Source organism: Neopelma chrysocephalum, unplaced genomic scaffold, assembly GCF_003984885.1.
Source record: "Neopelma chrysocephalum unplaced genomic scaffold, ASM398488v2 Primary Assembly neopelma1_42, whole genome shotgun sequence".
Taxonomy (NCBI): domain Eukaryota; kingdom Metazoa; phylum Chordata; class Aves; order Passeriformes; family Pipridae; genus Neopelma; species Neopelma chrysocephalum.
In genome coordinates this window covers 8393503-8405151 of record NW_020897700.1, presented here as the reverse complement: position 1 = coordinate 8405151, position 11649 = coordinate 8393503, and the positions used below count along the sequence as shown (strand labels likewise).

Below are 11649 nucleotides of genomic sequence, written 5' to 3'. Positions count from 1 at the left end.
TTAAGAAAGACATGAGAAGAACAGGGCAATGAGACAAGACATGAGGAAAAAGGACATTATCACCTCACCCTCTGCCTTCTCTAACAGGCTCCATCTCTACCTGCAAGTCCCACCGACTGGAACACTAGCCCTGAGCTAGAAATACATAGATGCCTTCTTGACACCATGAAGGAATTTACTGACTTGGAGTAAAATGCAGCTCTTGTCCTGAAAGGACTTGATGGGAATATTACCTCTTTCCCTAAGCCCTAACTCTATGTCTTCCTAAACAACAGGTGTTAAGAGTGTAGAATTTGGCAAAAAATAAACTCCCTTGCTTTCCAACTCCTCCTCAGAGATTCAGAGGGGCTGGGTGTGGCTAGGTTTAATTTCTGACTATAACCAATTTGGCACTGTCAGTCTGGTTGTGTTCAGTAAGACCCCAAATGCACGCTACACTGTAAGTCTGGTCTCATTTGCAACCACAGAGTCACAAATTGTGCAGTTTATTGGAGCAAGTGATCAATTCACTAGGCATACAAAATCTAAGTGTATATTGCTAGGTACAAGTGTTCCTGGGTATGCTACAGCACAGGTGGAGGTGCAAATCTTACTGAAGAGACATCCCTGCTTTAGGGAGGAGAGAGGAGCAAGCCCACTGACTGGTCTGCATGGTGGTTGTATTCTCATCCTCTGCCATAGAGGATTTCAAATGCCAATTTATACTTTTGGGAGAAGTGTTATTGCCACCATAAATGGTGGGGTGGAACAGCCACTTTGTATGTAAAAGAGGAACATCGAGAGTTAAAAAGAGAGATTACAAAGGCTGTGGGTCTTGCTCAAGGGAGGAACTTCCACTTGACCAATTGCAGAGATAAAGGTTAATCTGGCTTCTACCTGGTTACCCATCACCAGGCCATCATGCCCATTGTAATCCCTCCACCACATATCTACTGACAATCTTGTATGTCAGTATACCACATATCTCATGGCTGTAGGCCTCATTCCTACAACTGGCAACTCATCGTAGCTTAGCTTTGATTTTGTTTTGTTCTACGTTAAAGACTATTGGAAAAGTTGTACAGTAATATTCCTTTAAAGGACCAAGAAGAATCAAGACCAGAACCTATTAAATCTAAGGGAAGAGCAAACTCTGCGAAGGACTTTTTTACAGCAAAATAACCAAGAACTCAAGGAACATCCCTATCCTCCATTACTTTGAAGCAGATTAACGGAAGTCTAGTCAGTCATTTACAAAATATAACTGTGCAGATGCTGTAATTCACAATCTACAGGAAGAAGAGGCCTTTTTAATTTTTCAACAGAAGCATGAGCAATAAATCTACCTGGAACTGCAATTTCAATGAGCTAAAATAGACCAATCCTCTCTCACAAAACATTTCTGCAAGAGAGTGAAAAGATTCCTCCTATCCAGCATGCAGTCATCAGAGAACTCACCTGTTTAAATTTGCCTCCTCTGCATCCCTTTTGAACTGGCATTAGCCAGGTCTCAATCACTACTATACTCTTATTACCTGGCTATATGGCATAGAATGCTTTAAAGGGGCTTCTTTTCAACTTCAGGTGGTAAGGAGAGAAAAGGGACAAGAAAAAGGAGGAAAAGGGACATAAAGTTAAAATTAATTTGCAAAAGCTATCAGATCCTAAACAAATAACATACATAGAAAAGCCTGATACAATTTAGGAAACAGTATTTAATTTAAAAAAGAGTAACAAATGCCTCTGGAAGTGAACATCAATTTGCTAACATTGTTTATGCTAAACAATACGAAGAGTTTCAAGTCTTGTTTTGCAAGCACCCTATAGTCATTTAGTATTCTGTCTTCCTCTGATCTTAAAGAGGCTGCTACAAGATGAAACATAAGCAGAAATGTTTTACAATTTTGTAGAAGTCTGTTTCACAAAATTCAGAGTCAAGAAATTTACTATTTGTTAACATATTTTAGCTAAAGTTTTGTAATTAACTCAAATTGATATTAAAGAAGTTAAATTTCTCCAGTACCACAAATCTAGGTTTTCACACAGATTACATATGGTAAACACGTAGCACAGAGCAAACCCACTCTTATTTAAGGCCAGAAAGAGGAAAGTAGACTGTTCAGAATGCAGATTTCCTTTTGCATTGATACAGCCTCAAATATGCCCCAACAGCTCCACCCTTTAGGGAGCTGCAGAAAAAGAAATTTTGGAAGACTGGTCCCTTAGGCACTCAGCTTCAAGGTCAGAATACAAAATTTATTTTGAAACAGCTACCATGTTGATATAATTGCTTAATCTAATATTCCATACACAAAGTTAAAAAATTATCAGGAAAAAGTGACTGTATTCTAAACATGCTTCCTACTTGTATGTAAAAAAGTGAAATGGCTGTTTTCCACAGTTTATGCCCAAAATTATAAAAATAGTTTAGGTTAATTTATAACCTAAACTTCAAGAACTTGAGTTAAGAAGAAATGTGTGACAACACTATCATATAATCATAATTAATACCCATAGCACATTCTGAATCTTCTCGTAAGATATGAAACCAAACTATTTACAAGAACTGTTTTTCTCTGCCCCTTCAGCAAAGAGAAATGTAGCACCAAATAGTTCTGATAAACGATGTGATCTTTCTTCAGTCTCCCCTTCCTAATTTTTTGCAATATTCAGAGCACTACTTTGAAATCTGCCTGTGCTTCAGCTACTGAAGTTTGTGTTTCTAACATAGCCATACTACTCTTTACTTCTAATAACGGACATATCTAACTTTGAGATAGTTCATTGTGCCACACACAGTAGTAAACAGTTATTCAGATTTAAAAGTGGTATTTTGTACCAACACTGCATAAAAATTGCAGATAAAAACGTGAACTGAAAAATTCTTTTAGGAAGGGAAATAAAATTCTTTGGTGAGCATAGAGACAATACATGGAATCTGTTTCTTTGCATTAAAATCTTGTCGAGTTGAGCAGGATTCATACTCTGCCACTCTGCGATTTACACGAGTTAGAATCTGCATGAGTTCAAGTTTCCTTGCATGTTCCTTCAGCATTTTACACAGTGACTGAATAAACCAGGAGCCTTCAGCTGAATTCCTCCAGGAATAATAGCCTGTGGAAGAGAGCAATGTCAAAAGTGATCAGATGTAGCAGCCTTTGATACAGGACAGGTTAGCTTAGGGGAACAACACATTGTTTCCAATAGCAATCAATGTTGTGAAATAAAAACTCAAAACCACCACCAAACAAAATTTAGGTTCTTCAAATTTCAACTCAAAAGATTTTTCTAATCCTCTCATGTTTTATAATCTAAGAAAACTTTAAGAAGGTAGAAAATCAAAAGGCAGGAAAACTATCTTCTCCCGCAACAATCTCAGCCATTGATCACTTACTACTTCACAGAGTACATGAACACAAAGGAGAGGTGGCAGTACAGATGGAGCCAAGATTCAAAATGGATTTCAGTGTCACTGTCTTCAGGACTATGTGCATGAATTAAAGACTGAAACCTACTTCTGCTAACTGGTAATGTAAAGGGTATACCAAGGGCTCTGCCCCTAGTAATTTTGCTTAAGGATGCAATGTAAATAGAGATGATATGCAAATAATATGCTGGTGTTTATCATCCACTTCTGGATATCTGAGTGCTTTGTTTTCTCAGAATAATACCTTTTCCTCCTGCTCTAAATTATTTGTACAACCCTGATTAACTCAATTTCCAGCATATGAATATTTGAGGATTTGCTAGGGAGAAAGATGTATATTCAGGGTTTGGTGGGGGTTTTGTAGGAACTGAGAGTAGCAACTATCTCAAAAAGAAATCAAATCAGCGTAGAAAAAGTGATTGAGAGAAGAAAATTCATATTTCCATGAAAGAGTGTATTAGGTCTGTCTGAGATGGAGTTCATTTCCCCACAGCAGCCCTCACAGTGCTGTGCTTTGCATTGGTAGCTAGAAAGTGTTGATAACACAACACAGTTTTGGTTACTGCTGAACAGCACTGGCACAGCATCAGCACTGTCTCCCCAACATTCCCCCCGCCCCATCATTAAGCTTGGGGTGGACAAAATCTTGAGCAAGGACACAACTAGTACAGTTGACCCAAACTGAGCAAAGGGATATTCCATACTAGTGAAGTCACCCACTGACTGGATACAACTACAAATTTTAATTTTTTGCATCAATAGAGCTCACACATAGACACAGTCTCTCACCTGGAGCTGTAGAATATGCATACAGAAAGTCTGCTTCTACAGGTATTTTTTGACACATTGTTTCTTCTGATCCACTGTCTGTCTCAATACCGCAATCTAATTCGGTCCCTCTACAAGCCTATTTGGTGGAAGAAGAATGGAAAAAAAAATTAAAAATAAAGAAAATAAAGGCGGGGATCAAAATCAGAATATTGATTTTTTTCATGTTTTCAGATGACAATATTCTGACTAAAAAACTGCAAAAATAAAAAGAATTTACACGTCACATTTCCATTAGACTGACTCAGAAGAAAAGTAGCTAGCATTTATTTAAATCAACTACACAGTTTGGATAAGACAGATATTAATTCAAAATTATATTCAGAAACTCTTTAAAATACTGGCTAAGTTTTTACTTAATCCATAGAATCAAGATAATGCAATCTCATCTATTACAAATACTGCCTACCTAATAGGGCAGATTGTGCCACTTTTAGACCTGAAAAGAATCTTATTCCAAAAGTAATTCCATTTAAATCAATTTTAGAAAGAATTAACTTTTTTGCACTAATAATTAATGGGAAACAGTATTTTTTTAAGTATCTGACTGATTTGATGATAATTGTTCAGCTGTACATCACCTGAATGAAAAAGAGCTTGGGTTTTCCTGCTAAACTTCGGCACCTGTCACCTCTGAAAAGGCTTGTTAGTGCTTTCAGTTCAAGAGGGCCATCTGTACCATAGATTAGTCCTTCATCGCCATGACTTAGCAACACACAAACAAAACTGCTTCGCTTGCTGTGATCTTCTTCAGAAACTTGAAAGAAAAAAGAGAATTACCTTAACTTCCTGCATTCCCTAAAAATTTTGAACATTTGATCCTTCCTATGTGACAGAAGTCTTTAAGAACTAATTCCCACATTTAGAAACATCCAACCAGTTTTCGCTTCTGAACAAAATAAGTCTGCCTACTTTACTTATGGAGGTTGGACACAGAAAACCCCAAATTAAAGGCCAACCCTACCCATTCTAAGATGTGGTCACAGAACTAGGCCAGGAATACCACGAGGAAACAAAGAGAGTGTTTCAAAGACAAACCATTCAGTAATGGTTGGTCTTGTGATCTGCGATTGCATTGATGGAAAGTTCTGAGTTTTGGGAAAGGATGGAGAAGTCCTACATCTCTCTCCTTCCGATTGGAGATGCTTCAACTACTTGGATTACATGGGAACTGAATGCTGCATGAAAGTTGCTGCTGCTGCAGTGACCTAGGTACTAGCAGTACCCCTCTCCTCTCACTTTTGACCTGTAGCGAGGTCAAGAACGATTTTTCAAGCTCTTTAAGTAAAATTTAAGACATTCAAGCTTGATATAAAGTGTCTGTAGATTTATACCTTTTTTCCCCTCCATCTTGTGGTAGACAAAGAGCATAAAATAGATATTCTCCAAAGTCTTTTGTTGCCTGACATTGTGGGAATTGTACTTGAGGGCTAAGATGATTCTTTTGAATTTATGAAAAGATACAAATGTGGTTTAAAAGAAAGGATCCAAAAGGAACTCTGAGTGGTAACTCAAGAAGATGCAAGAGTTTGTACATGAAAAATGTAACAGTCTGTAAAGCCGAAGTCTTACTGTTTATTGCTTACCAAAACACTGAATCTCTATTCTGGAAAAAGTGAACTATTTCTATTTTTCTCAAGTGATGCACACTCAGGCATTTTTACAATCTATGGACAAGCACTGCATTTAGAGAGTCACACTTTCAGCTACTGTCAATAGACTGGTTGCAACTATACTAACAACTTAACCATGCCTGGGAACATTCTCTGGCATAAACATTAACCAGCACCAAAGATCCTACATCTATGTTAATAAACATTCCCATTAAAAAAAACGAAAAACCAAGACCAGGATTGCTGCAAGCTAACTGGCTGTTGGGAATAATCACTGGATCACTTTTACTGTTGAACTGTGACCTGAAATAGTCTGGGAAAGCACTAGTAGGCATGAGTCACAGGCACAGCAGAGAACCTTCCAACAGTTAACAGAATAGGTTGTGTTCCAGGGCTACCAATACCTCCAGGCACCATTTAATTTAAGGATCTATATGCAGCCAAGTCCAAACAAAGCAGGATTAACACAGTAGTATAAAACTCTCACTTGGGAGAAGGGTGTTTTGTTTCACAAGTTAAACAAAACTTGAGTTATTTCTCTAGAAGAGTAATTCACTCCATACACCCGCAGTTCTGGTCCCTCGATCAGAACCTCTCTTGGGCCACACCACTAAACATGTAGCACAGACCCCCTCTACCCAATCAAGCAGGTTTCTTTCCAACTCACAGAGTTTCAGTGATCCCAGGGTCAGAATATAAATCAGTCTGCACTTAAGGTTCAGCCTTTTTTCCAGCCTTCTTTAGAAGATGAGATAGGATACGGAGACAACAGTCATGGTACAAAAGATGGAGAGACAGCAAAGATGAATAAACATAGAAACTATGATGTACATGTCATCCTAGCAACAAATCACTGGAAGGTGTGAAATGTCATCTAAAGGAACAATGGAAGAAGAGATGTGAGGGCTAGAGATGTATTTGGAAACAGTGAATGATTTAATACACACACTCAACATATTATTACTTACCTTTTTTCAATAGTTTAAAGATGTCCTCACATGAAAGATCATTGTTGATCTTTATTTTATATCCCAACTTCATAAAAACCTCTCTGACACTTGCAGCATCCGCATCTGTACCTGAACGGGGTAGCATCCCTATACATAAAAGAAATGTGTTATTTTTTTATATGATACAGATGGCATGGTCTGATTGAGCCAAATTCTTTTCTCACTTATACGGTATCAGTCTGAAATATTCTATTATTCCAGATCCACTCAAACAGAAAAAACATTGTCCTGTTACACATGCACACCATCTCCCACTCTCTGTACCTGTATTGTAGATTTATCTACATCTTATTTTTATATCTACCTATCTATGTAAGGACATAGAAAGAATTTTATTTGCAAAACAGAATTCATAACTTAAAGGTAAAGCAGACTTGTACGGCCTATCAATTTTTCTCCTTGTTACTGCTATACCCTAATGTGTTCCCTCGGCACATTTGGAAGAATGCACTGAAACGAATCATACCCATTCAAACGACCTAATTTTTTAGTGCAATCAAAATTGGTCTGCATATTCAGGTTTGAAGAATAACACATGGCACTAATTTATCTAAATTAAGGAAAAAAATTAAAAACTTGAAAGTAGTACCAGTATGTCTGTGGAAGTTCTTATTGTTTATTATTATACATTCCCCCATTTCTGGATAATCCATTCTGTAACTGTAGTCTGGCAGAATTCCAGAGTCCACAGACTTGCTAGCAGGTAGGTTCCTTCTGCATAGAAACCAGAAAAAATGTAGGCGTTAATTCCTGATCTCTCTATTTTCAAAATAACAACAACAATAGGTTATTTTAGCAAACCCAATGAAACTGGTAATGTTTGCTACTTTTTCTTTAGAAGTTCCCTCAGCAAGTTTGCTGATGACACCAAGATGAGTGGGTATGGTTGATACCCTAGAGGGAAGGGATGTCAACTAGGCTTGAGAGGTGGGCCTGTGCCAACCTCATGAAGTTCAACAAAGCCCAGTGCAAGATCCTGCACCTGGGTTGGGGCAATCCCAAACATGGATACAGGCTAAATAATGAGTGGATTGAGAGCAGCCCTGAGGAGAACTGGGAGGTACTAGTCAAAGAAAAACTGAATGAGCTATCAATGTGCACTTGCAACCCAGAAAACAAATTGCACCATTGGCTGCATCAAAAGGAGAGTGGACAGCAGGTCAAGGGAGGTGATTCTGCCCCTCTGCTGTGCTCTGGTGAGACTCCACCTGGAGCACTGCATCCAGCTCTGGGGTCCCCAGCATAAGAAGGACATGGACCTGTTGGACTGAATCCACAGGAATCCATGATGATGATTGGGGGGCTGGAGTACCTCTCCTAGGACAGGCTGAGAGAGGTAAGGTTGTTCAGCCTGGAGAGAGAAGGCTCTGGGGAGACCTTTTAGTGGCTTTTCAGTACCTAAAGGGGACTACAGGAAAGACAGGAGGGGCTTCTGACAAGGACGGGTAGTCATAAAACAAAGGGCAATGGTTTTAAAGTGAAAGAGAGTAAGTTTAGACTAGATATTAGGAAAAAATTCTTTACTGTGAGGGTGGTGAGGCACTGCAACAGGTGGCCCAGAGAAGTTGCACATGCTCTACCTCTGTTCAAAGCCAAGTTGGATGGAGCTTTAAGCAACCTGGTCTAATGAAAGGTGTCCTTGCCCATGCCAGAAAGGTTGGAACTAGAGGACTTTTTAAGGTCACTTCCAACTCAAATCAGCCTATGATTCTAAGTTACATCTGTGAAATCAGTTGGTAAATTTAAGTGAAGACTATACTTGCCCAGAGGTTAAAATGAATGAAACTGCTTTGTACAGTTATGCTCCCAAATAAAACTTTTGCTTTGGTTAAAATGTGCACATACACAATGAATTTTAATAAAAAAGTGAAGTGTCATCTGTATTTGTAGTAACCTTCTGTGCAAGTTGTAACAAGCTCAAAATTTACAATCAAGGAAGAAATGTGTTTAAAATTATAATGCCTCTGCACAGGAGAATATGAAAACTTAGTTTAAGGATGCCAGTTATTATATTAACAAGGAAGCAGTTGGGTTTTTTTACTATCATCTTTTGAAAGCCATGTACCTGGAGCCAAGGTTAGCTCTGAGAATGCAAATCTGTTCTGAATTCTAACCAAAACTCATATTACCATTGAATTTTCAAAAGTAAACATTCAAAACCTAGAAAGATATGGCAGATATGTGCTCCTTTTCTGCTTAAGCAATAGCCACCTGTAGTAGTCATGATGGTTGCATCTGGATGAAGTTGGACTTTGGGGAGACAGATAACACAATAGCTAAGGGCCACGCATCTTCCTCAACATCTAAGGGCTAGCTGAGCATGCACCATCCCAAAACATGGCCAGTATGCAAATACAACTGTAAGTCAATTATCTTACTCCATATATAGCATAAAGCCCAGGGCCCCCTGAGCTCTCCTGCATGGCAGTGGGCTGCACACCAGGATCTCCCCTTGAACAGGGATGCCTCTCAAGATTACTCCTTGAGGCTGAGAGATTCCTTGCTGCAATAATTCTTGGTAAGTAATTGACAGCATGCTAAACTTTAAAAGACTAGCTAAATGATTTAAAGGATTGTTTGTGCACATATAATCCTTCAGACATAAACTGTTGACCAAGTCTGGGACTAAGTCTGGATCCAGTTGCACACAGACTCCCCTCTGACAAGTTTAGAATGCAAGGAGTTTCTTTCTGAACCTCATGACTCAACAGGAGAGTCTCTCTGACCATTTTGTCTGACCCTATCCTCTTTGCAGTGAACAATCAAGTGTACCTTGCCAGAGAATCTTGTTAGACCATTGTCGCATCTATTATCAAACTTTGTTAAATCGCTGTTTTGTATCAATAAACATACTGCTACTTCTCTCTTACAAGTGAAGTGCATCACTCCATCCATGACAAAAGACCAAGATTCTATATGCAGCTGTAATTCTGCCTTAATGATAAGAATCACCAACCATCCCACCCACTCATAACTCTGCAACAGTTGTCAATTTTACTAAGTCCACAGATGCTGAAATTGGTACGGATTTTCTCATTTGAGCACATGGGTAAGTGGTTACAAGACTGGGGGGCCTATCATACTGTATTTTACAAATAAAAAGTCCGTAATACTCTTAAACCTGATTTTCATTGAAATATTAAAAAGAATGACTTCAGAACCAAAGTAATTTCCCAAAGAGAGCATAATCTGATGACAGTGCTAGACCAGTGTAACAACCAGCTGGCACCAGGAAGAACAGGCCTGCGTTTCCTCCCTTCCACCCCATAAGTTCTTCTTGCACTTCTGCTTCCACACACACAGCCCCTACAGCAGGTCAGCTCAACCAGCTGGGCTGTCTGCCACAGGTTCAGGTCAGCTCTAAAAGCAGTTCAAGGAAAGGGGTGAACATTTAGTCTAGGGTGAGACACCGATGTCTCTTTTCAAGAAGAGCTAACCACTTCATAATCCTGTTAAGCCCAGTCTAACTGCACCTTAAGTATTTTGCTTTTTAGTTCCTTGTACATGCATGTGGCCTGTTCTGTCAGACACTGTACATTTTCGAAGTCAGTACAACTCTAATAGTTGTTTATTATTATAACAATCTACCATAATTGAAACTTTTCTTCTTAGCATTATTTCTTCTATGGCTCTCGCCTTCAGTTACAGCACAAGATTCTTCAAGACTTAAATTGAAGACTTAAACCAAAAATATCTCACTTACCCTTTGAAACCTGGAATAGATTTTGCATCTGTCAGATCTTCCCCCACATGTGGTCCATCTCCAATGTCTGCCATTATGGCTTTCAATTATCAGCTTGAAATTGTAAGAAAATAGAAATGTTATGACAATTCACTGAACAACTTTTGCCTAGAAGTACTAGCAGACAAAAAAATAGCATTTCTGAGTAATTCCTACATATTTTATCTTTGAAAGAAGAACATGAAATATTTTTCTAAATTATTGCATTCTAAAAGAACTCTGGGAAAAAGTCAGACCAAATCATTGAAAAGGCCTACAAGAAGCAGGCTAAGAGACAAACAAATTAAAAACAATCTTTAAAATATTGCAATGTTCCTACATGCACTAGAAATTGAGAACCAAAAATCAAGCAGTACAAATTATTGGATATGTGCAAAAACTAACACAGAAGATTAGATTTTGGGTCATAGTATTTTGAGAAATGAGTAATTTCTCTGCATTCTGTTTGAAATGAAACATCACTGCATCCCATCCTAGTTGGTGTCACTGAAGGCAATTGCAATATAAATTATATAAAACCACAACAATATAACTTCAAATAGTTGACGAAATGAACCCTATGCTGTGGGCTGCTATTTACTTTTATCAGAACACAGGACAATAAATTATGATGGATACCAAGCCAGAAATTAATTTAAAAGCATTAAACCTCCCCCACAATTACTCTGTGTGTATTCATGGAACACATTACCAAAAGTTACCTTAAGCTAAAGTTTTGTAAAACAATTAACCATCATAAATTTAAATCACCAGATAGGACAAAGTGATAAATGCTTAGAAGTGCTTAGACCTCAAGAAACAAACAAGGCACTAAAAGGCAAGAATTTAACAAGAACCTACTTAGCAGATATATTTATGGTAAAGAGAAATGCATAAATAACCAGATCAAGTAGTAAGGTTTGCTGGTCAGATATGATGAAGATTCTTATTTAAGGCTTAAGTTCTTTGGTGGCAAACTATATTTGCCATCTTACATCATCATAGTATTATTATATTAAGTCTCAACTTCGTATCTACAGAACATCAGAAACATCCATTTTCTGTGGCAAC

At 38.2% G+C, this 11649-nt stretch overlaps 1 protein-coding gene across 2 annotated transcripts in view; it reads right to left on the bottom strand.

Annotated features, from left to right (window-relative positions):
* Positions 1–1674: 1674 nt before the first annotated feature.
* The window catches only part of CASP3 (caspase 3), a 14452-nt gene continuing 4477 nt past the window's right edge, over positions 1675–11649 (bottom strand). For both annotated transcript variants that reach the window (XM_027676630.1, XM_027676629.1), the window contains exons 3-8: positions 10561–10653; positions 7447–7571; positions 6816–6944; positions 4816–4991; positions 4196–4313; positions 1675–3093 (exon numbers count right to left, since the gene is read on the bottom strand). In XM_027676630.1, the coding sequence (XP_027532431.1) occupies positions 2867–3093; positions 4196–4313; positions 4816–4991; positions 6816–6944; positions 7447–7571; positions 10561–10634 (849 nt within the window). In that variant the 5' untranslated portion in view covers positions 10635–10653 and the 3' untranslated portion in view covers positions 1675–2866. The remainder of the gene's footprint in view (positions 3094–4195; positions 4314–4815; positions 4992–6815; positions 6945–7446; positions 7572–10560; positions 10654–11649) is intronic.